The following is a 27,023-nucleotide window of genomic DNA, read 5'->3' on the forward strand; positions in this document are numbered from 1 at the left end:
CATGCGGAGAAGGAAAGTAGACATTGTGGTGAGTTGTGATGCCGACAAGGCATTCGATAGTGTCTTGGTATCATTTAATATGTATATTTAGTCACCAACGATTTGGCCCTGATTCTATTCATATATTTAAAACACTGTATCAAGATCTGAAAGCCTTTTTGACAATAAATTCTTTAAACACCCGATCATTTTGTTTAACTCGAGGCACGAGACAGGTTTGCCCGCTCTCACCCCTACTTTTTGATTTCGCCTTAGATCCCCTATTACGTCATTTTAAAAAGGCAAGGGGATGGCAGGGCATTTTCTTGGCAAAACACAAGATAACATTTTCAGTCTTTGCTGATGACCTCTTATTATATTTCGCTAACCCCAAGGAAGCTATACCGCTAACCCCAAGGAAGCTATACCGCTCCTTCTGCAAATCCTTCAAGTATTTGAGGAGATAACTGGCTTTAGAATTAATTATGCTAATACAGAGGCCTTGGCCTTTTTTGGGGAGGCTAAGGCAGAATGGGGACACTCCTTTCCTTTTAAGAGGGCAGATAGGTACTTCACTTACTTAGGTGTCAATATTCCTCCACACCCTTCTCAATTATATACCATTAATTACACTCCACTGTTGTTAAAAACATACACTGATTTCAATAAATGGGCCCATCTCCCACTGTTTTACATAGGCAGATGCCACCTTTATGAAATGATTAGTTTCCCCAGGATTTCTTTATAATCTCCAAATATTGCCAATTATACCAGTTAAGAGAGACCTTAGACTTCTTAATCAAGCCCTGCAGAAATTTATCTGGGCAGGAAAACGCCATAGAATTTCACTGTTTAATGGTGCATACACACGGTCCAACTTAAAAGAACGATATAAACGATAACGTAATTGTTTGATCATTTATATTGTTCTTCTTTTTTTTAAACCCTTCTAACGACCAAACGATGGTCGATGCGCGGGCCAACCTGGTCGATATTAACCAGGTTAGCCTGTTTGTTCTAGGGACCCGCGATCGTTAAGTCATTAGGGGGTTGGTGCATGTGCTGGATGTTCGATATCAAACATCCAGCACATGCAGGACGATCAGACAACGATATCTGATCATTGTCTTATTGACCCGTGTGTACGGGCCATTAGTTGCAACAGCAGATGCATTTGGGTGGTGTAAACCTACCATGTCTCAGACAATATGCCCTGGCAGCTAATTATCGAATAGCCACGGATTGGATTGGGGGTCATAACAATTATACCATACACACTGTGGAGCAGGGTTTTACTGCTTACTATGAACCTCATTCAGAGCCGCTCACAAAATGCGAGTGCTCGCTCTGAATGAGGGCGACCGCTTCTGTGTAATGAGCCAGCCTCCTGGCCGCTCGCTAAGCTGTGGGTGACCAACCACAGCTTTAGCGAGTGGCCAGGTTGATGGTCGCGATGGTCAAGACCATTGCGACCATCGGGGCTTGCGACGAGACCCTTGTGGTAGGGTCTTGTCTGCCACTAGCCCCAGTGAGCTTTCGCCTCTAATAGAGCCGGACGCTCACCACTGACATCACGAGTGTCTCTCAAGGCATATATGTTACAGAAAGCCCAGTCTTTAGAGATCACAAAAGGAATTTTTAGAACCTCTTTAATAATGCTATTAAGTTCACCACAGAAAACCTGTACACGGGGACAATCCCAGAGGCAACGCACTATATATGCATCAGGGGCTGAGCATTTATAACAGTTGGCATTAGGTGCATCACCAATAATGTATTTCAATTTAGGGGTGTAATATGCCCTGTGTAAGATTTTGAGATGCATTTCTGCGTGATCCCTATTGTATATTAAAAGGTTAGATTAGCATTACTCCTAAAAATAACATGGACATATAATGAAATAAGAGCAAATGGCATGCGCACAGCAAATATTATTTATTTGGGCATTACAAAGGAAGCTGAAGATTACTTTAAATCACTTGAGGTGTTTTCCGCGTGCCACCTCAATTTACCATACAGTCAAATGTTACTGCAGTTAGAGTGCTCAGTCTTGCAGTCTCCATCCCGTCAACCTCCTAATTGAACATGATCTAATTTATAGATCTTTTAACAGGAACTAAAGAGATATATTTATTATATTTGTAGTGGAGAACAAATTGTTGTTTCTAGCAGTCTTTGGCTCTGTTAACTTAGAAAAGTTTCTCCCAGGGTGTAGTCATACCTATTTCTGTGAAAGTATTCCCTGTTTCTTAAGTCTGGATAGGAAGATTAAATAAACTACTCTTATGGCTAGTAAAGGAGACATTTATTCTCTTCCTATACTTTACCTAATATGTAGCATTATTATTCAAATGTGTTACTGTTATATACCCAGTACAGTATTGGCTACTCCTAATAGCTCTTAGTGGCATATTTATCAAAACAAATTTGCATGATAGACCCCAAAAATGGCTACCCACAAATATTATGTTTGCCGTATTCATAATTCTAGGCCCAGCTAGCGGATGCGTAAACATGTGAGGAGGGCTGGTAACCGCTTGGTAAGATGTGAGGAGGGCTGGTAAGCACTTGGTAGCTGCATGCTTGCACCCGTAGAAGGACGGCCAATCAAGACGGTGGGGCCTATTCATCACTTAATTTTTACAAAAGCAGGTGAAAATTAAAATTTTCACCTGCAATTGTAAAAATTAAGTGTTCGGGCCATTCATCAATAAGATGTCTCCTGCTTCCCTTCCTCTCCAGTCCCCATACACTAGTATGGAGACAGAATTCATCAAGCTCCGAAAATACAATATTTTCAGAGCTTGACTGCGGGAGCATTCACTATCTTCAGACGGTGAATGCTCCCACTATGCATCGCAACTCGGGTTGCAATGAGCGATCCTATCGGATCCCTGTGCCCCTGTCCGGCTCCTTCTGACGCTTTCGGTGCTCTTGTGTGCATGCGTGACATGTAGGCCGCGATTCACTGCTCCGCGGAAAGTTAGAATGTTAATTACCAGGACTGCAACTAGGAGGGCTAGATGGGCACATGCCCCAGACGCCGAACTTAAGGGGGCGTTGAGGAAAGGCTGCCGAGAGGTTGGCCCATCTAGCTGCAAGTATAGGATTTGGAACCGCACCCCACCAGGACCTGCAGGCAGTTGCCCACATCCCAGCCTTGAGAGACACAGTGCTGCCGTTAATCAAATGTGGCACCGGTCATGAGTCTATCGGATCTCGTGGACTGGCAGCCAATCAGTAGCGGCTACCAGTCCGCAAGCTCTGATTGGTTCACAACCGGTGCCACATTAGAATGACGTTCCTCGGGGTGTGGCAGTACCGTCCCGTGCCGCCACGAGCTCACCCACTGCGCAGCCCCAGCAGGCAAGAGAAGGGAGTGGACCCGCGGGACAGACAATGCCCTGTGTGCCCGCTGCAGCCCGGGGCATCTATAGCAAGGAATGTCTGTTGTATACTGCCACTTCTGCTGTGTATACATACACCTGTAATTACTAGCTGGCTTATTGGGAGATGTCATTTTAATGTGAAAGTACATTTTTATTAGTTCTTATTGTGCCCCTCAATGTCAGTTTTGGGGGGGCTGCTGTCACCAGGGGGGAATTCCTGTGGCATAATGTGTAAGGGGCATTACTGTGACATAATGTGTAAGGGCCGGCTCCAGGGGTCGGAAAACCCTGTGCCGGCTCTCTACAATGTGCTCTAACAAAATGGGGTGTGGCCTAATTACCATAGACCACACCCTCTACATGACGTTATTTGGAGGCGTGCCCGCATGGTACGCCTCCAAGTAATGTCAGGCTGGGGGGAGCTTAACTAGATGGGCCTCCCCCAGCCCTCTCCCGTCACTGAATGGATGCCGCGCGTATTTCAGTGGCGCCCTCTAGGTGCCTGCACTCCGGGCGACGGCCTTGTTAGCCACCGCTGCCACCAACTAGGCCAGCTGCAGTGTGGGGTCCCCCACCATTGTGCCAAATCAGCCCTAGGCCAGTTAGCACAGGGCTGTATTCCCTATGGGGGGGAAATACAGACCCCTCTTAGGAAAAACCAGCCTCATGTTGATACCACTAGGGCTCCTGGAGAGGGCAGCCAGAAAGTAGGTAAATTTGAGGTTCTGGCTTAATAGCGTTGAGAGGGCAATTCTTGAGGGTTATTAATTTTTACATATCTCTTTTAAAGTACTGTGACGGTGAAAATGTGAATTATACCACTTTCAGACATACGACCCGGGAGTTTCCCTGCTCAGACCCGAGTTTTTGCTCGAGACTCCCTTTCACACTACACCTAAGACTCGGGAAATTCCCAGGTCAACTCCATTCAGACACAAGCCAGGTCTACCCTGGCATTCTAACAGCCAGGGCTGCCAGACTGCTCTCATGTCATGCTCGTACACACACGTCACACTCATGCAATTACCCACGCCTTCTGCCGCCACCAGATCTCACAACAATGGGCTTCGTCTGTGTAGCTAGTGTGCGCCTGCTGTTTCTACACGCTGCAGCATGGACAGGACTCCTCTTTCCAATCCAACAGGTACTCTGTCTTCACCCCTTGTTATAAGGGCTGTCAAACCACTGATTCACTCCCCAGATCCAGCACTCAGTTTGCTTTCTATTGTAGGAGAACGCCCTGCCCCCTCCAGGCAGCCCCTGAACGGCCAATCGGAGGCTTATAGGTGCGACCTAGGACTAAAATCCCGGGTTGCACCATTCAGATTTAATCCGGGTTATCTACCCGGGACTAAAGTCCAAGGAAAAACCCTGGTCAATAGCAGGGGCGCCGTCCCGGGACTGTGATAATCGAGTCCCGGGTAGTTTGGCCAAGCAACGGCAAAAACCTCGATATGTCTGAAAGGGGTACTACTAATACAACTTGTACAAAAATAGCATGAGGAAAAGGTATAGGGGCTGAATATTTTTCCTTAAGTTACTATATTGCAATTCAATTCTCAGCGAAGTGCAACTGGACATCATCACAAATATAGTAACTGACCTCAGATGTGAAGGAAAATTAGAGAATATGGATGGTTGCCTAAGTTCTGGAGGCATATAGGGCCTGATTCAGAGATGGACGCTATAGCACAGTTTTTGTACTCAGCAGCTGCGCTACAATATGCAAATGTCGCAGGAAACGTCTTCATTAATAACACTGCTGGCTTCTCTAATCCGATGCTGTGTCCAGAGACGTAGCCATCAGATCAACTGCATGAACATCGATCATCTGAATAACCCGCAGGTTACTCAGTTTCCATATATTCATACTTGCCTACCTTTATATTTCTATTCCCGGGAGATGCCCGGGTAAGACGAGCAGGAGGGTGGTGGTGATGGGGGGCGGGGCCAGACGATTCATATCATTAAGCCCCACCCCTCGCGGCAAAGTGCCATGATTGGCTCAAACTTATTGCGGGAAAAGTGCCTACCCTTCCAGGGGTGCGGGGGGTTACCCGAAAAATCGTGAGCCTCCCGCGAATTCTGGAAGGGTAGGCACGTATGCGTATATTTCACACTGCCGAGGCAAGTGAAGCTACATCCAAGGACGCATCCACTGGCCTTGGCATGCCCAGACACGCCCCCATTTTCTGGGATGCATGCCATCGCTACCACTTCCCCACCCCCAGGGGCTTAGGGGGCACTGCGACCGTCATCGCAGGCACAGATATGTGCAGCACAGATCCAACATTTGAGTTGTACATAAACCATCAGGCTTGTGCATAACTCTGAATCAGGCCCATAGCCTTGAGCTGCATGCTCTTAATATGTCTAGCCAGGGGTGTATCTATTATGGGTGCAGGGTATTCGAAGCACATGGGCCCCTGGGTCCAAGGGGTCCACACCGCACACCCTGCACCCATATACTATTTATACTTACCTGTTCGTTGTCTTCAGAGTGCTGCTCTACAGCGCCTGGCCGGTGTTGCAGTGCAGCGGCCATTTTCCAGACGACTCGCGCATGTGCTGTACTTCCGTCACCATTTTCTCGGAGACCCGCGCATGCGCAGTAGATTCTGGCACTAAGCCAGAGTCTACTGCTGCACCCGCTGGCCGCGGTCGTCAGTGTCACCGCTAGAGAGAGGAGGAGGCCCGCACTGAGTCTGCAGATGGGCCCCCTCCTCTCTTAAAACGCCCCTGTGTTTGGCATTCTACCTTTTAAAATGATAATTGCCTACAATATCATAATCCATAAATTAAGGTGTAATGGCATTGGAAATGCATCATCTCAGCTCTTCACTTGGTTTAATTGCAGACCTAAACGTACAAATACGAGATATACCTCACATGGGGGCCTATTTATGATCTGTGACTGCACAGAAACTAAGTCCAATCTAATTTATTAAGTAGTATCTCATTCATTATTTACAGCTTATTAGGCAAGCTTACAGAGAAATAAATGCTTTATAAATAAGATCACAGCTATAAATACTCTGGCCAATTGTAAATAGTCCCAGAGCAGGACATGAAGCACTCAGGAGGCAGAGCATAAACTTCAACACACTCACAGCTGGAGCTTTCGTCAGTCATTTGTCATTACATAAATCTTGGGCACTTTGAAGGAAATGTACATATCAAAAATAACTGCTTTATTATACCAGTAATTATATACCATGTACTTAGGGTACTTTCCAGGAGCTTATTCTAATATTATTTTACAAATCACCTGATAGCTAAGTCTGCCCACCACCAATATGCCCGGCAAGCTGCCTGGAATTACTGAATGGCTGGGTAAAGGGTAGTGTCCCTTTTATTGTAAATGCAGTTGGAAATATTTTATGGCTGGTTTTTCGTTAGTCAATTCTAAAATAAGCTAATTTTAACAATTACCCTCAAAGTAATTCTAATGTAAGTGATCTGCAAAGGGAAAAAAAATAAGCTTAACTAACTTAGATAAATTGATTCTGCAGGTATTTATCAATACATATTTGAAAGGTGGCACTATTATAGGAAAAAGCTTTTAGCACTTTCTCAATCACATTAGCTGACCCATGAATTTAAACACATTGCGGATGATACAGAATTGAGGACCTCATTCAGAGTTGGTCGCAAGCGCTGAGCGCTCGCAACCGGCTCAATGTTTTGGTCCTGCTCACACAAGTTCAAGCGATGCACAGTCCTATGCATTTAATTTGCATCTATAATTAAGACCGAAAAGGTGTAACTAGAATGTAACAGCGTTCTCGTGTAAACAACTTTCATTAATGGCATATTTCAACTGCAGGCTATGACTTAGATGTAAGTGATAATACGTTGGCTTGGAGGCGTTTCTTTTGCACCTAGCATAGGGTTAGGTGTAAGAGCACTCTGATGATGACTAGTAGCAAACCACGTGCAAAAGTAGATGCATACAACACTGCATACGGGTGTATTTACGCATTTTTCCGTGTACGCTTCTCCGAAGCAAAGTGCGCTCAATTTACTTTCAATTCTGTATAAGGCTCATTGTGTGTCACTTATGAATCCTAGTGCATAGGTACCTGTAGATTTCTGCTTTTATTGTAAGGGCTGTAATAGACAAATCAGTTTTGTTAAGGCCTCTTTTTTATATTGTTATCAGTTGGTGATCAGTCATAAAAGGAGTATGTGGAGGCTCAGTATGGCCATGGGAACCTTCATTATCTACAGCCCATTAGGTGGCATGTAATGCCTAGCATGCTCCCTCATACCATAAGCATAATATGATGTAACTAAAGTTGCAATACCAGAGTAGAATCTATTATCTGTATACTTTAGGTTTTTTTCATATATATTTTCTGTATCCTTGTACAATATAAGATTTTCAGTAAATGAGAAAAATAAAAATAATTTGGAGCTACTGAGCAAATAATGAATTATTGTATTTGTCTAACAACAGTGGGGGGTAAAAGGTAATAAATAATGCTTCAGGTAAGAAGTCTGTGGGCTAGGTGTATTCATGGGACCATTTCATGTATGCATTTTATTCCCAGTTGCCTGCACTTTATACTATCAGCATACAAGGGGTAAAGTGCTATGTTTGCACTGTAGTAGTTTGAAAACCCTAATCCCCTTTGCTGCCTGATGTCTCTTACCCAGTGGCATGACTTGGCAGACACCTACACTATAAACAGTGCCAATTGGCACATGTCACCCGTCTGCCTTAATAGTCGCACCTACAGCTGTCCTCTGACACAGTACTTCGTCAGAAGACATGATAATAAAATATTGGTGTGGCATTAGAACAGCTGATTTATTTCCTCCACATAACAAGACTTGTATGATAACTGTGCTGAGTACTGCATGCCTCAGATTCCTCCATCTCAGCCTTCCTCTATCACAAAGAGTAGTTGAGAGCAAGGGGGAGCTCAGGAGCAAGCAACGGGGAAGGGACCGGAGTGTGAAGGTAGGGATCTTTCTCCTTACAGCTTTCTTCCACTGTACAGATGCTGAGATAGATAGATAGATAGATAGATAGATAGATAGATAGATAGAGCATTCAAGCCAAGTCTAAACAAAATTGATATGTTATAATATTTAATTTTACTGTCTAACATTTATTTAAAACCAAGAACAGCAGTATTTACTCATTATTTGCTCAGTGTATATTAACATATTTTCCACATTCTGTGCCACATCATTATTCATGGATATAAATCCTTGAATAACATGACAGCAAAATGTATTGTATACATCTTATTGTATTTCTAGATTTTATTTATACTGGTTTTTTTTTTTTAATTAGACAGGGTAAAAACATTTTTTATTATCGTATAAATGTATTTGCAGTCAGTGAATGAATAGATGCCCGTAAGTTTTGTTAAGGTTAAATTCCTCTTTAAAACCTATGGACACATTTTCATTACCAAATTAAAAACCTCATTGACAAAAAAGGTATACAGTAGACATGTAAGGCTGAAAGCAAAACTTGCCAAACTTTCTGAACAACTTGTCCTGACTGCTGTGTATGTAGCAAAATCTACTATAACCGGGCTTCTGCTTTCATTGTGAGAACTTTACAAGAAGATGACAGAATCTGATTATTATGGGTTACAGCACATATTTGCACATTGCTCACCTTCATTTCCTGTATGTATGTAATGCAACAAATGTTTAAGAAATATTAAATTGGAGCTCTAGAATCAAAGTGGTCTGATTAATAGGGAATAATACATATACAAAGTTATTTTTGTTGTATATGATTAGTATAACTTAATGCTGCGTGTAGCATGCTATATTTTACTGATATGTTTTATTTTGCTGTTGAAAAAAAAAAGTGACATTAGCTAGTGCTGCCATTGGCAGAAATGATGTCTTGACTGATGGATTAATCCTGATTTGTGAAGCCTTGGGATTTTGCTTCTATAGAGAAACACACCGACAGAGGTATTGGTGCGATACTCCGAGAGGTGGTAGCCATGGACTACCCTGAGATTTTTAACACAGTAGGCACAAATACCAAAGGTACAGCTGAGTACTCAAAGTGTGGGATTTTGTTAGTGTGCCACAAGGTACCCTGATGCGGTGGCACTGTTTGTACAGCTCATTGCAGCAATAAGGTACACAGAGGTGTTGGTACTGATTGAACAGCACTTAGTGCGCAACAAAGTACACGGATAGTGTTCATTCTAGCATCCTGCACCAGTCACAACCCATGCAGTTACTCTTTCCTGCCTGGGGTGTTGCTCTATGCTCTGGTGCTTTTAGCACACTCTGGTCTGTATCTCAGCAGTTTGTTGCATTAGCTGAATGTGCTAGAAGCACCAGAGCAGAGAGCGACATCCCAGGCAGGAAGGAGGAACTGCACGGGTTGTGACAGGTGCAAGGTGCTGGAATGAGCAGTACACGGATGTGTTGGTACTGTTTGTACAGCGCTCAGCTTGCAATAGGGTATACAGAGATGTTGGCACTCTCTGGACAGCATGCGGCATGTACAGATGTGTCCTGCTACATCTTTGCTGCATATGCAGCAAATCAAACCGTGCATGGCGCGAGGCATGTGCCCGCAAGCGGATACGCGCACAGCGTTTGCACCCATACTGCCATAGGAATGCATGGTGCGATCACAGTGCGCGACACAGCGTAGCGTATACTGCTGCAGGTAAACATGTGGCGCGATGCATGCGCAAGTTTGTAGCGCGATCGGCAAAGATGTAGCAGGACACGTCTATGCTGGTACTTTTTGTACAGTGCGTAGCATGCAATAGGGTATACAAAGTATATTGCAATAATTCTGGAGCTTAAAACAGAAAGCAAGTGCATCAGAGTATACACACACATATAATAAATGCAAACAGGTGGAACTGGCGCAACCAAATACCCTGGCACAGAGTTTATGACCCCCACTGGACTTTACTCAGTGAGATCCCAGGTCACGACCCAATATAGTCGGTTCCCACCACACAAGCAACAGAGTACTTAGCTGGTATGAGGCTCTGCTTGGAAACACCGCAGATGGAAATGCAGGTGTGGATGTGCTACTGTCGAGGAAACCAAAAACCGGAGTTTAAACAACACTGGCAGAAAACTATACTAGAGAGTATAGTTCTAAAACAGGAGCATCTAAGAAAATACGATACTGATACTCAGGCACTGTACAAATGCTCTAAGTAGCTTTATATAGTGACTGGTTGTTGGGTGATTCACCACATAAGTCATAGGTGCTGGAAGTTAGTGGTAACACCTGAGAGAGTCATGTCATCTCTATCCTGAGGCTGAGCCCAGCTGGGTTCTGTTGGGGATTCTAATTGAGAAGTCCAGCAATTAGTAACCTGGTGAGTGTTGGAGGCAGGCCAGTGATATCTAAAGCTGGGTACACACTATACGATCTGTGTACCCAGCCATGGCACAATGTTATGGAACTATATTTCACACCAACCGTACACACTACACAATCCTATGTACAATATATAATTCCATGCTAAATTTATCAGCATGGCTTTTTTTGTTGCATCGTCCCATCTGCCGATCCCCGTCAGGACAATATATTGTATAATATATATTATAGTAATGTACCTGGCTTAAAACTGATGGTAATAACATGATCCAATTTATGTGATCACCTACTTGTGGGATAATTCAAATTATTTGAGATATATCAGCTGTGTAAAGCTTGTAGTGAGGTCAATGGCTGGGGAGGCACACATGGTGATGGGGTGTGAGTGTTGGGAGCCTGTCTCACCCCCTACTCACTGTAACTCTCCCCTCACTATACTAAGCTTCAGTGTACATTGATTCTCCTACCTGCATCACTGTGTCTTCTCTTGCTGTTGCTGACTGAGCTCCGGTCTCTAAACACTGCAGTGTACGTCCTGGTCACATGACACATCCAAAATGTACATCAGTGCTCAAGGCATGCCCCCCATACTCAGAGGCATGCCTCTATTAGCTCTCTTTATGTGCAGCTTACTGTCTGTGGTGTGGCCCCACCCCCAGCTCTGCTAGCAGTGTCTGACTATACAGAAGCGATGCTGAGCTGTTGCTGCCTCATCTCTTGTCTCCCTGCAGTCCCAGGGAGCTCCACAGAGCCGGTGAGTGTTAACTATAAAAATAATTACAATAAACAAAGAAGATGTTTAGAAGTTATAAATATCTTCTTTGTATTTTTCTAATAATTTTTATATAAAATCTCAGGAGTATGACAGTCGAGGCTCTGCCTACCATGACTGCACATCCCTGCTTTAAAGGCGTAGTAGTCTGTAGTCTGCAGTAATCTCTTGTATTAGACATACCACAGTTTAGGAGATGCTCTCCCCTGACAACCAATGGTTCCCAAGTTTGAATGTAAGCACTGCACAGTCAAAGGTTGTGGATGTAGCTATCTAGTCCCCTTTATTAACAACCTACCACCAGGTAGCTGTTTCAGGCTTATAATGTCTGGCAAAGAATTTGATGCCGACAAGGTATGTTCCAAACTCCAGTGGTCCAGTCAGTGCTAACACTTCCTGGTACGACTGTTTGTGGATGGGGCAATGGTGTCATTAATTGGCTATATCCCCATATAGAGTAGTGTCTCGCCCCTAGTGTCCTAGGAGAGCACACCTGTGCAAGGGATTAAAATAAAAATAATAGTTAGGCTTATGGACTTCTTAAACACATATGTGGGTCCTGAAATATGGGGTTGGGTATGCTATTCCTGGTGGTGACCATCCCGATGGTCAAAATACCGGCAGCGGAATCCTGATGGTCAAAATCCTGATGAATTTTAGTGAGTATTCTAACCCTAACCATCCCCTTTGGTAGCCTAACCGTAACTATCCCCTTCAGCAGCCAGGGCTGTAGAGAGCTCTGCTGGGCCCAGGTACAGAGGGGGCATGGCCTAATTACGGGAGGAGTGACCACACCCCCTGTGAGCCCCTTAGCCCGGCGCAAAGCCGTGGGGGGGAGCGATCAGTGTGATCGCTCCCCCCCACAGGCATAGGAAACTGCTGTGTGCTGAGCTGCTGTGTGGGAGAGAGAAGGGAGGGGGGAGCGGTAAACAATACCCGCTCCCTCCCCCCCTCTCGGCGCCCCTGTCAGCAGCCTAGCCCTAACCGCCCCCTACCGCAACATAATCCTAATACTCACCATTGGGATTCTGCTGCCGGTATTGTGACCGGCGGGTTGGTCACTGCCTGGATCCTGACTACATGCCAAAATATGTTGTTTAGTTGGAAAGCCATATGCTGATAACTTATGTGTTTTACACACAGCATTTAACAAAGCACACAACCAAGGTACATCACTCTCAACATCAATAATTCTACAATCAGGGTAATTTAGGCTACTCCCCTAATTTGGTTAGCTATGCCATACATTGGGTTTGGTCACACCTCCAAATCATGCAGTCACACTTTTTTTTTTTTTAACTACAGGAAAACTGTGACTGTTATATAGAAGGAGAGACCCTTTAATGTTAATTTTAATCACCTGAATATAATCATCTCTTATTTGTAAATCACAATAATGTGAAACTGTGATTTGCAGTAAGGGAATATGGCTGATATACACCAATAAGGTAGGCGTTTATGATGCCGGCAGTCACTTTGCCGACCGCCGGCATCTCCACTACAGAATCCCGGTGATGGTTAATTAACCTACGCAGGGAGACCAGCGCCCGGCATCCCGATCGAAGAGATGCCGGGCGCCAAACGCGGACAGCCGCGCGGGGGGGGGAGGGTTAGGTTTTGGGTTCCGGGGGGGGGACTTAGGGTTAGGCACCCCCCCCCTGGACATTAGGTTGAGGCTAGGGGGAGGGAGGTTTAGGGTTGGGCACCCCCGGGGGGAACTTGGGGTTAGGCACCCCCCAGAGGACTTAGGGCCTGATTCAGAGCCGGACGCTCTGACCAGAGCGCTCGCTCTGAATCAGGGCCCTCCTACCTAAAAATGGAGCGGTCTCCTGGCCGCTCGCATAGCTGTGGGTGACCACCCACAGCCTATGCGAGCGTTCATGATGATGGTCGCGATGGTCAAGACCATCGCGACCATCAGAGCCAAAATCACTCCCACTGACATCACTACTGATGTCAGTGGGGCCGGACCCAGACGGTAGGCGTTCCCATGGGAACGCCTCCGTCTGGCAGCCACGCCCCGGCACGCCCACCAAAGGGGGCGTGCTGTCAGTCACCATCGACAGCACGCCCCCTTTGGTGCGAGACCCGGAGCGACGGCTTCCCCGTCACTCCCCGGGTCTCGCGCATGCGCACGATGGAGCTCCCTCCGTCGTGCGCATGCGCATTAGGGCACCATCGACCCGCTTGCGAGCGTCCTGCGCTCACGAGCGGGTCTGAATTAGGCCCTTAGGTTTAGATGACGGGGAAAGGGGTGCTTAGGTTTAGGCACTTAGAGGGGGGATTAGGGTTAGGCACCCTAAAGGAGGGTTAGGGTTAGAGGGTAGATTCGGTTAGGAAATACTTACCTTTCGCACGATCGGGATTTCCTTCCATGTCAGGCTGGCGCTGGCAGTGTACCATATTATATTCCCACTAATAACACTAGAACATAACTTGAGGATACACTGATACTGGGTTAGGTATACCATTATCCACTTGCCATCTGCACTGGAAGGCTATCCTACACCATGTAACTTAATAAAGCCTTATATTAACAGACTCCGCTCTGTGTCTGATGGTTGTCTGGTGGGATATAATTCTGTAAATATCTGCCTATCAAAGACTTGGCAGGGCTGGAAAATAAAAGGTCTAATCTAAGTTGGGCTGTGATTCAGGTGCTAACAAGTATTTAGAAGAGAACTTTCTGTCCAGTGCATCTTGCTGAAGGATAAACCTGTCACCAATTAAGCAATACTGACTTTTCAGACAGTCATTTGTCTGGCTGGCATTCAGTGCATGTTTATTAAACCACTCTCTATTGCATTGTCTAAACCATGGATTATACATTATTTCTACCTGTTACTGTGTTATTTCCCTCTGGTATTTTATCCTTATTCGAACATCTCTACTAAAGTACAGCCATGGTTACAAATTTTGTAATTCTAGATACTGCATTGTCACTTATCAACGAACTACAACATGTCAATAAGAACTTTAGCAAGATACCCCCCCCAAAAAAAAAAAAAAAATGTGTAAAAATGTTATTATCAGCACATTTTTAATTAACAACCATGAATTAGAAGAGGTAAGAGGTCTATCTATATACAATTGGCAGTAACTAGAAAATTGTATGGCCACTTATCGAAGTGATGTAGATTTTAGTAGCACCACAATTTATTAATCTGGAGTTTCATTTAGAGCCCTGGAGAAACACCTGCACTTCTACAAGGGTTTTCTCTACTTCACTGGCAGCCTAACGATGCTGGCGAAGGATCACTGCAGAATGTACATGCGTGGCCTGTAGGCCTACATGCACACATTAATCTAACCCAGTATGGATGAAGCAAAGCTTTTCCGGCTTCACATATTCCTAAGATGTCATCCAGTGTCAAGGATAGCTTTTTGTCACTTCATCAATAGAGTTAAGCAGTGCTAAATCGGCGAGACTTCTGTGGTTTTAACCTTTTCATAAACTGTGAGAGAAGGTGAGAATAGACCGTTCTCGGGTGAAACCGCAAGAGAACAGACTTTCTCACCTTCATAAATAGACCCCTCAGTCGTCTTACTATTTTTGTTAGCATGCAGTAATTGCAATACAGTAGGCATGGTAAAGAGCTGAGTTTTAACATGTGTATGCCATCTTGTGACATATTTGAGGTATTGCATAATTTGTACAAATTGCATGGTTTCAGCAAAGCCCAAAACATTTTTTTATTTTTAACCGTTAAACAATGTTACTCAGAACAGTTATATTTCTATAGTTGTACAAAAGAAATGATAAAACATTACTATTAATATCAGATATCTTAGCAGTGAAGAACTGAATATCAGCCATAGGGTGGATCCCTAGAGCTGTCAAGGTGTTACACACAGATATATGAAAACACATGAGATTCCAGCAGCTGCTTTTTCCCCTCCCAAAGTAACGATCTCTAACTTACTGTGTATGGATCTAGCCTATTTATCATTGAGAAGCCCCATCACCATGATAAGAAAAAAATCCGTTATTGAGATAATATATAATATAATATATATATAATATTGTGAGGGCGGTTGACCTGAATTGGTAAGAGCTAACTAGTGATAGGGCTATTCGCCGTTTGGTAAATATGGTACAAAGTCCTAGAGGTAACCCCACATTGGAACACTACTTTTTATTATAGTGTGCAGATCAGTATTCACCAGGGACCACTGCTGATGCGACAAAATAACTAACACCTTCTCAAATATGTAAAAAACCTATATACTCATCATAGCACAGGACACTGAATGCTTATTGACATGGCTTTATCATTTCTACAACACATTATTCATGTCAACCTTCAAACTGATTATGAAACTAAGCAAAAACATACCTCAAAGTAGGCAGTATTACCCCAACAAATGATGACACTTACCTGCCCGTGTCAAAACATATAGCACTTGTATACATTGCAGCACAGTGCAATATAGTCAAAAGCTCTACTCCCTTACAGTAATAGACCACTTTCTCAAATGAAGGGTTTATACAGCCAGACAACAGTTATTCTACTATTACTTATTGAACTTAAAAGACACAACATATTTTAAGTTTACTTGTTTGTTTTTACTTTATTTAAACAGTACATCAAATGACTTGCTTTTAAAACTTGAAATAAGTACAAAACACAAATTTATATCAGCGAAACACAGAAATATATCAGTGAAAAGCTGTGAAAGAAACTCTTTGGGAGCAAAGGCATTTGTTTTTTTTCTGCAAACAATGGGGCCGATTCAATTCAGCGCGTCAACGGGAGTTGAATAGCGCTGGAAAGTTAGTCCTGGAGCTATTCAATTCAGCGAGCTGTTTAGTAGAGATGAGCGGGTTCTGTTCTCAGAGAACCAAACCCACTCGAATTTTGCAGAGCCGAGTCATATCGAAGACCGGTTTGGGTTTTCCTACCTGACTCTGATCTCAAAGCGAGGCAAAACGTTATCATCCCGCTGTCGAATTCTCGGGTTCTGGATTGTATAAAAGGTTCCCCGCGCTCGCTGCCGTTTTCATTCCGGCTGTGGAGAGTGAAGAGGAAACAAGGGAGGGGCTGTGCTCTTGTTGTCCATAGTGGCTGTGCTGTGCTGTTGCTGTGCATAGGGGTTGGCTGCTGTTGTCACTTGTCATAGGGGCTGGCTGCTTAATGTCTATAGGGGCTGGCTGGCTTTAGTCCATAGGAGCTGGTTGGGCTGTGCTGTCTATAGGAGCTATGCTGCAGACAGAAGAGGGGGGCTTCAGTGGCTCCTGTGTCACCGCAATCCATAAACGGGTGCTGCTGTGTTGTCCAGGGGGTGCTCTGTCCATCAGGGGTGCTCTTCACCCTCAGTGTGAAAAAAATAAAAGAAGGTTTTATTTCTGTCTGTGTGTGCGCACGTCAGCCACACTTATCAACAACGTAGCTGCGCAGGGGTGCTGCCTGTGTCATTTATCAAGGGGCTGCTGCCTTGTTCAGGGGTGCTCTTCCCCAGTTCTAAAAACATATTTTTTGTGTGTGTGTGTTATGTGCGATAGCCGCAATTTAGCTGCGCTATAATTGCTTGGTGACACTGCTGCAAGACAGCAGTGAGTATGGAGGACAGTCACATGACAGGAGAGCAGGAACCACATACCAGTCTTGTAGCTGCTGGCAACAAGACGATGCAAGGCCGTCAACGTCCTCTATGAAGGCCGATGCCCCAGGGCCATGTAAAATCAACTTTTACCCTGTTAAAGAATAAAAATCTAAAGCTAAGTTCGCTTTAGAGAAACAAAAAATTGGCAATATGCCAATCACTACACACAGTGACAAGGAAAGGATAAGGCTTTGGCCTATATTTATGACTGGTGGTTCTAGTTGTGATGATTTGAGCCCTTCTGCTTGTTGGAGAGGTATAAAAAAATTAAAATTGTTAAGATGAGTAAGACACCGGAACCAACTGTGTGCTCTGAAAAGTCACAGATCCCCTAGGAGAGTCCAAGTGTGTCCGCGGTTGCCATGTGTGAGTCTGACCTTTCTAATACTGTATAGACATTCCTCACTTAATGACAGAGTTCCGATTCTACGACTAGGTCATTAAACGAATTGGTCACTAAACGAGAGACCAGGAGGTAATCATTTTTATGTATTCTGAATAAAGAAAAGGTCTAAAGGAAACTCAAACTTGATATTGTAACTGTTTTACTTTGCATAACTCTTACATACTTTACAGTACAATTAAAGTTATAAAAAAAAAAAAATCTTCAGAATAACATTTTAGTCATTGTACTATGGGTTCCAGCTGGTCAGAGTGCTGGTCGTAAGTCTGAACGGTTGTTAAACGAGTAGGTTGTTAAGTGAGGAATATCTGTACTTGAAGAGGATCCTCCTTCCACCATTTGTGTGCCCTCTGCAAATGTGGGGATGAGTAACACAAGTCAACATGCTGACGTAAAAATCGAGGATGCTTCTGTGGAATTGCACCAGGAGGATGCAGAGGATATTTATGTAGTTGGCGATAACAAAAAGGATGGTGAGGATGAGGATGTTGATGCCGAGGATGTTTGTGCAAAATCTGTAAATCGGGCATCAGTTGTTGCCCATGGTGGGAAAAATCCCATTGTTGCAATGTCTGGGCAAAGGACCAAAAAATACACTTCTCATGTGTGGAATTATTTCCACCCAAATCCAGACAACCTTTGCCAAGCTATTTGTAACTGTTGCCAAGTAACAGTAAGTAGAGGTAAGGATCCATCTAGGAACCTCCTCCCTGTTACGTCACTTGCAGCGCATACATCAAATTGAAAATGGTATTTCAAACACAGAAACTTTGGCTACAAAAACCTAATAACAATCAGTCCAGTGTCACCTAGCTGCTCCCTTCTATCTGGATCCAAGCGCCTGCAATCTCCACCACCAATACCTGCATCATCATATTATCAACATCCTCATCATGATCATAAGTAGTCCTGCATCCAATTTAATAAGTACTGACTCCTCTCCTATCAGTGGTTCCTCAAAAGGATCTTTGAGTGCTACATCTGCTGCTGTGAGTGGATCTTCATCCCAGAAGGGAACCAGGAAGAAGACTACTTTTAGTAGTTTAACCAAACAATTGACTGTCAAACAATCCTTTGCATTGGGGAGCAAGTATGACAGCAGACACCCAGTTGCACAGCGGATTACTGATGCCATAACAGCTATGCTGGTATCAGATGTGCATCCAGAATCTGCCATTAATGCAGTGGGTTTTAGACAATTGAGGTCCTGTGTCCCCGCTACCATGTCCCTTCTAGATTCCACTTCTCTAGAATAGAAATTCCCAATCTGTACAAGGACATTAAAAAAAACCTTATTAATGTTCTCCGAAATGCCGTTGTGCCCACTGTCCACTTAACCACAGATTTGTGGACAAGTGGGACAGGGCAAACTAAAGATTATATGACTGTGACAGCCCACTGGGTAGGTGTATTGCCTCCAACAGTGCAAACAGCAGCATCTAACAAATGCCAGCTCATTCAGAGGCAGGTTACTCTATGTATCACCGGTTTCACTAAGAGGCATACCGCTGAGAACCTCTTAGAAAAACTCAACAAAATCATTGCAAAATGACTTACCCCTCTTGGACTCTCCTCGGGATGTGTGATTTCTGACAATGCCAGCAATATTGTGCAAGCATTACATGTGGGCAAATTCGAACACATCCCATGTTTTGCTCACACAATTAATTTGGTGGTGCAACATTTTTTTTAAAATGACAGGGGCGTGCAGGAGATGCTCTCGGTGGCCCGAAAGATTTCGGGACATTTTACCATTCAGCAACTGTGTGTCAAAGATTGCAGCACCAGCAAGTACTGTTGAATTTGCCCTGCCATCAGCTGAAGCAAGAGGTAGTAACTAGGTAGAATTCTACCCTCTATATGCTTCAGCGGATGGAGGAGCAGAAAAAGGCCATCCAAGGCTACACTACGGCCTATGACATAGGGAAAGGAGCGGGAATGCACCTTAGTCAAGCGCAGCGGAGAATCATTTCTGTGTTGTGCAAGGTTCTCAAACCCTTTGAACTTGCCACATGTGAAGTTAGTTCAGACACTGCCAGCTTGAGTCAGGCCATTCCCCTAATCAGACTTTTGCAAAAGCAGCTGGAGAAACTGAAGGAGGAGGTGAAACGGAGTGATTCCGCTAAGTATGTCAGACTTGTAGATCAAACCCTTCATTCACTTCGCCAGGATCCAAGGGTCGTAATTCTCTTGAAGTCAGAAAACTATATTTTGGCGACCCTACTTGATCCTAAGTTTAAGTCATACTTAGTGTCTTTCTTTCCGATGGACATAAATCTGAAAAGATGCAAAGAGCTGGTGGTGAAAAAATTGTCAGCTCAAGCGGCACATGACACGGCAGCATCTCCTCCTTCCGTTTCTGTGGCTGCCAGGAAAAAATTAAATTTTCCTAAGAGACCCACTGCTGGTGGTGATGCAGATCAGTCAGCAAAACCTAATGACATCTGGTTGGGTCTGAAAGAACTGTCTACAATGAGTGACATGTCTACCGTGACTTTGATACGGTCACCATTCAGAGAAAGGTGGATGATTATTTTAGGGATAGCATCCAAATAGGCATGTCACACAGTCCGTTTCACTACTGGCAGGAAAAAGAGGCAAGTTGGAGTCCCTTATACAAACTGGCTTTGCTTTACTTAAGTTGCCCACCCTCTAGTGTGTACTCTGAAAGAGTTTTCAGCGCAGCCGGGAACCTTGTCAGTGATCGGCGTGGGAGGTTACTTCCCCAAAATGTGGAAAAGATGATGTTCATCAAAATGAATTACAAATTCTACGAGGAAGACCTTTACCAGCAATTAAGTAAAAAAAAATACAGAAGTGTCTGTAATGGTGGATTCCAGCGGGGACAAATTAATATTGTGTGAAGAAGAGGAAGATGCACACTCTCTTGGGGATGACGATGACGACATCTGATCTTACCCATGTTGTAAAGCCAGTTTGTGCATGGGATCATTGCCACCTATGTACACTGCGCATTGGCAGCTTATTTTGTGGTTTAAATATCCTTCTACATAGACTATTTTGGTCATGTGAGTCTGACTTTAAATAGCAGGCATGCACTCGTGCCAAAGAAGAAAGTGGCCCACAGGATCAGGAAGAACTGGCAGCGCATTGTAGAAACTTGGCAGTGAGATAGCACACTGGACCCCATTATGTATACTGGAGGGTCCAGCACATGACACACCCACTACCTCATTGATGTCCAATTGATCCACATGTTGCCTCAGAGATGTACGTAGATTCATATGCAGCATCATCGAGGTCTCCAGATCCATAGGCTCTATGTGATGTTCATAAGCTGCCTCATGGATGTCCATACAGTAGATCCATACATTGCCTCATTGATGTCATTTAATCCATACGCTGCCTCAGTGATATCCATAGGTCAATATGCTGCCTCAGAAATGTCCATAAATGCATACGCTACTTTAATTATATCCATAAATCCATACACTGCCTCAGTAATGTCTATAGACTCTTATGCTGCCTCATTGATGTCCATAGACCCATATGCTGCCTTATTTATTTTTATAGATTCATATGCTGCCTAATTTATGTCCATAGACCCATATGCTGCCATATTAATGTCCCTAGAGCCGTATGCTGCCACAATGATGTCCATAGATCCATATATTGCTTAATTTATGTCCATAGATCCATATGCTGCCACATTGATGTCCATAGATCCTGATGCTGCCTCATTGATATCTATAGACCCATTTGTTGCCTCAGTGAAGTCAGTAGCACCTGTATTCTCATGAATATCCTTTGAAGACAGATTATTTATTTGGTAAAATTATGTTAATTTTAACAGCAGGTTATTAAATGTTACAGTGGACAAGATGTCTCCCATGATCCCGTTGCAAACAAAATGTGAAACTTGAGAACTGATCTGGAAACAGGCTTATACATGACAGACCTAGGCCTAATGCTATTATACACACATGGAAAATATAAAGACTGTGCAGTCTGGACTATTATACACTACTTTGTATTATTGTTCTTTTTCTTTCTGTTTTCCAAACTGTTTGTGACTGCAAAGAAACCAGAGCCATAGATTATATTCATTCCCTGCTGTGCTAACGAATTCACTCTAATAACACCCTACAGTGTTATTGCAGATAGATCCACAGAGATCTTATTCAGATAATTAATTGGAAAAGTCATTTTATAGCACTATTGGTCAACAAATGTATGTTTTATATTGCTGTGCAGAATGTAATAAATAAACCCTTTCTTCTATTCTTGTGTGCAGCCATGAAGCGCCCGGTGAGTCCTGCGTACTCCACAGACTCCCTACTTGCCATTCCTCTGTGTGAGAATGAGTACAGCCCAAGAATAAAACTGCAGTCCAAGCAGGAAAAGACTCTGCCAACTCTGTGCGAGGTCTGTAACATTCAGCTCAACTCTGCAGTCCAAGCTCAAGTACATTACAACGGCAAATCACATCAAAAACGACTAAAGCAGTTCAACAAGGGCAGGAGTGTGACTTCCCATGGTAAGGCTAGATTCATTATACCAGATTTTTGTTATAACAAGTGGTGGTGTTGTACTCATTATGAGTAGGATAATAATACATTATTTACTGTTTCTCATTATTAGCATAATAAGGCACATGCAATGTATAATGTAAAGTCAAAAGATACATTTGATAAATGAGTTGGTATGAATTTCTTTTTTAATAAGTGTGTTCAATACATTTAGTTATGTTGATTTTGTTATTGTATATTGTGATCAGTTTGTTGATTAGAGAATGGAGTTGTTGCACACAGTGCAGATCAGGTTTTGTCCAGCTCTGTTCTTTCAAACTTGTAGAAGGTGATAATTAACTTCAACTTTATGGGCAGGATCACCATGCCCACCACAAAATATTTTTTTACGGTAGCTGCAATACAAATCTCTCACCTATGATCCTCCTGCCCTGAATTATGACACCTCATATTACTTCCATTTGTGTTACAGCATGTACAGTCAAACTATGCAGCACTCTGCAACAGTCTAGTTCTCTAGTTGATTTTAATACACATGGGGCATATGTATAAAAGCTTGATGTGAGATAAAATTGTGAAGTATATATCACCAACCAATCGGCTCCATTATAATTTCTTAAACACAGCCTGCAAAATGTAAGTTAGAAGCTGATTGGTTGGGGATATATATCTCACAATTTTATCTCACATCAAGCTTTGATACATATGCCCCTATATAGCATACTAAAGTTTATTTTTAAGGGTATCACTTTGCGTATTTGTGGCAATACAGTTATGTGCCTGCAGAATGGGGGAGTCTGTACCTCACTAAAGTGGATCACTAAAATCTCATCCAGGATGTCACTTTATATATAGTATTTGTGGCAGTACAGTTATGTGACTGCAGAATGGAGGAGTCTGTCCTCACTGCAGTCTCTCTCAGCAAGTGTATCACTTTGCGTACTTGTGGCAAGGCAGTTATAAGACTACAGAATGCAGGGGTCAGTGCTTAACTAAAGTTTCTCTTATCTCTGATGAGGCAACGCAAGCACCCTGAGTTTACTTGTAATTTTACTGAATTGTTTGCAGAGCACTAATGTCTATTCCTTGCTAAATGTCATATGTCTGTTTCTGAATTTGGCAAGTACCCTGAGGTACTAACTTGGCATGGAGTGAGGCGAATGTCTCCATGCTATCCTGCCTAAACATCCTGTCAACTTCTGTTGCCGCTGGAGACCTACTTTCACCTCCTCCGGGCACCCAGTGGACTGCTGGCATCTGCTACTGGCCTCCTGGTGCCTGCGGCTGTCAGTGGGATCCTGCCCCGGAGACTTTGCGTCGCTGCCTGTCTCCCCGGAGCTCCGGTGTACAGCGGCCATTTTAGATTCCGCCCATAAGCTTCTGATCTCAGCGGGGCTTTAGGCTCCTATGGCGGTACCTGCTCATCTCTGTGCCTGCTCCTGGGGTCTGCAGTTTGCCTTACCTGTTATGTTCCTGTGTTGTCTGTGCTTTCTCTGACTCGCCAGCACTGTCAGGCTTCCACAGTACTATTCTGCAATACAATCACATCACCTGCTGTGGTCTTCTGTTCTCCTGAAACTAGTGCATTTTATTTCCTGAACTCCTGCTGATTATGCCATTGTTTCTGGACAGTAGATTTCTAGATTATACTTATACTGTTATGCGAAGCTCATGAGATGGAGGTCGCAAGTCTTGGCGGCCGCCAGGCTGGACAAGTTGCCCCGCTGCATCCTGGATCCTGTCCCCACTGCGATGGAGGTTTCAGCCACCTCTGATTTGGGGCACTCATCTCCTGAGGAATCTTTACCTCCTCTGGTTACTCTGGAGTAACTCCTTTAGGCCATTAATGGTTCTGAGAAATGGCTGGCGAACTAAGTTTGAGAGTTTCATATTGACAGATCTCAAATTTGTCAAGACATGCTAAAGCTGCGGGATAGGATTAGCAAGACAGAGAATCGTATATCCACTCTGGAGGACTCTGCTACTCCTGTTCCTGGTCATCTCACTTCCCTGGAGTCTCAGAAGTTAACTGATATTCAGGGGAGATTCGACTGCAGTAATGTCCATTTCGTGGGTTTACCTGAGAATGCTGAGGGTACTAATCCTGAGCACTTTCTGGAATCCTGGTGTGGAAAAGACTCTTTTACCCCACAGTTTGCTGTTGAAGGTGCACATCACATCCCTACTCATCCTCTTCCATCTGGTGCTCCGCCATGGACATTTGTTGCTAAGATTCTCCCCTAGAGGGACCGGGATGCTATCCTCCATTTGACCAGAACCAAAGGACCCTTGGAATACAATTGTCAGAGAGTGGCAATATTCTACAATTGATATAACCCTAACTCTTTACTTCCTGCAGTCTGTCTAAATAATTTGTCTAGGTGGGTTTCGGACCACTCCCCTCTGTTGACTTTAATTTTTATTTCCTTAGGGGTGCCTCCTTTTGGAGACTAAACCCTTTTGGTTGACACAGATCGGGGTGGCTTCTGAAATTTTGGCGAGTTTTTTGCTAATAATCCGGTCTCCAATTCTCCCCCATTGGTTTGGGATACCTTAAAGGCAGATCTATGGTGGTCCTTGATTTCTCGGGTTGCACAGCTCAAGGTTTTCAATGTAAAAAGGGAAGAGGAGTTGTAACATAAGAGTAGAACCCTTGAAGCGACATATCTTGCCAGTGGGCTTCCAGTGTATAGGGTGGAATGGCTTTTTGTGCATAAACAATGCCTATGCAAGAATGTGAAATTACTGTGTATATGTTTAACTACTATATTAAAATAATATCAACTGATGTAAAATCGCTATAGTATTTATCTTTTTCAAGACGAGCGATTTAATGGCATATGTGCTGAACTGGCAAATGAAAAAAATCACTGTGTTTTGCAGTTGTATGCATAAGCGATCATTCTGAAAATGATCAGATGTCAGAACATTCATAGATAGACACAAACGTTGCTGTGGTCAGCAAAAGTTCCCAGTGTGCATGTGACCTCCCCTTGTCTCCTTTAGCTGCTTTGTTTAGTTAGATTTTATATCTCTATAATGTTTTCAATACCAGTATCCTTGCAGAGGCTGACTTCTACAGGCATTATCAACTGTATTACTTACCCACTATAAACAGGTTTATCTTTATGGCTCCTATCATTTGGAAATGTAAACTCAGGATATTCACGTGATTTAAAATTTGCTCAGGGCATAAAATTCACTCCATACTGTAATTTTAGGTCATGGTAAACTACAGCACCAAAAGGTATTAGCCCACAATTTGCAGGCACTGGCGAGATAGCTGTTAAATTTAAAGCTGCAATTACTTTTAAATTAAAGCCAACCTGATTTTGCCTTCAAACCAATTCCAGCTTTAAATCTAGCTGCTATCTCATTGAAATTGCTCCAATACCTGCAAATCACAGCCTATTACATTTGGGCTGTATGATCGTTTTCCACCTTTCACTTTTCATTTTGGTTCATCAGGAGTTTAAGATACAAGAAAATAATTCTTATGAGTTAGAGATTTTGGGTGGGCTAAAGAGTATTATCTATATACTATCAGGACACATACTTATATTGGTGCTGAAAATAGTTGCTTCCTTGTGTTTTGTAAAGGAGCACTAAATCACACCATTGCAATTTTCATATAAGAACCATAACGATAAAATACAATGTTCAGTGTAAACATGAAGCTCTGTTTAATAAAGTATTACTTCACTCAAATTTGGGATTGTGGGCCTTTTTCAGAGCGCATAGCGGGCAGTGGCTGGGCCATGCATTTAGAAGTGGCTGGCACACATTGGTGGGCGGTGGGGTTGCATTAAATACAGTACCAAATACTCACCAAACTGCTGTAATCCAGACTTCACTGTGCAGGCTCTATCGTGCTTCCTTCTACTTCTATCCACGATGCTGCACAAGATGTCGATTGGGCGTGTACAGGGTCCTGTCAGTCAAATTCCCCAAAGTACGATGAATCGTGAGATACATCGTGAGTAAAAAGAAACCTTATGATTTGAATCAAATCGCGTCCCTGATTGGCAAATCTGGCCTACAGCACGCCAGATGTGAAGATGCAAGGTACAACGAGCGGGGATGCGCATCAGCATCGCGATCAGGAGTAGAACTTCACGATTTGACAATATTTTACACAATTTGTTGTCACTATCCGTCGAAATCGTCCAAATCGTGGAAAAAATCGCCATGTGTGTGACCAGTTTTAGTCAGTGGCGGATGATGGCAAATGGTCCCAGATGCAAATATATGCTTTGGGCCCCACACTACCAATACGCAAAAGAAAAACTATGGCTACAGAAGATTTAATTTGTGTTGCATTTATTACACTATTTGTGACACATATAGGGGTTTATTTACAAAATTTCAGCTTGTAAAACCAGGTGCTTCTGATTGTGTTGATGCCGGAACTTTAAAAGGGCAATGATTTTACTAGCCGTGTTTTGCTAGTGAAAGCATTGCCCTTTTAAATTTCAAGCATAGACTCGATCAGAAATGCCAGGTGTAACAACCCAACAGTACATAAACCCCAAAGTGTAATCAATGCAACAAAAATGAAATTTGGAATCTCCTGAAATGACAACGAGCACATACCTGCCAGATGTTGTGCTAAACAATGTCCCTAAATATACAATATAAGGGGCATATTACTGTTCGTATCAAGACACACACAAGACTACACTATGTAGAAGAATCAGAAGTCATCCCACAGTAATATATGACTAGCTGCCTTCTATTTATTTATTACCAGTTATTTATATAACACACACACATTCACATCAGTCCCTGCCACAGTGGGGCTTACAATCTATATTCCCTACCACATGTACACGCACATACTTACACACTAGGAATAATTTTTGTTGTGGGCCAATTAACCTACCAGTATATTTTTGGAGTGTGGGAGGAAACCGGAGCACCCGGAGGAAGCCCACACAAGCACATGGAGAATATACAAACTCCACACATGGCCATATTGGCAATCAAACCCACGACCTCAGTTCTGTGATGCAGTAATGCTAACCATTACGCTGTCTGTGCTGCCTTATAA

At 43.4% G+C, this 27,023-nt stretch overlaps 1 protein-coding gene across 2 annotated transcripts in view; it reads left to right on the top strand.

Moving 5' to 3' along the window:
• The window catches only part of LOC148540641 (uncharacterized protein C17orf113-like), a 365,515-nt gene that overhangs the window by 116,618 nt on the left and 221,874 nt on the right, over positions 1–27,023 (top strand). The window contains exon 2 of one of the 2 annotated variants that reach the window (XM_088442471.1): positions 21,739–21,981. In XM_088442471.1, coding sequence (XP_088298597.1) covers positions 21,741–21,981 — 241 coding nt within the window. In that variant the 5' untranslated portion in view covers positions 21,739–21,740. Of the gene's footprint in view, positions 1–21,738; positions 21,982–27,023 lie in introns of those variants that run through there. The other variant, XM_088442470.1, reaches the window with a different exon arrangement.

Source organism: Taudactylus pleione, unplaced genomic scaffold (genome assembly GCF_031769625.1).
Source record: "Taudactylus pleione unplaced genomic scaffold, aTauple2 ptg000018l, whole genome shotgun sequence".
Classification (NCBI taxonomy): domain Eukaryota; kingdom Metazoa; phylum Chordata; class Amphibia; order Anura; family Myobatrachidae; genus Taudactylus; species Taudactylus pleione.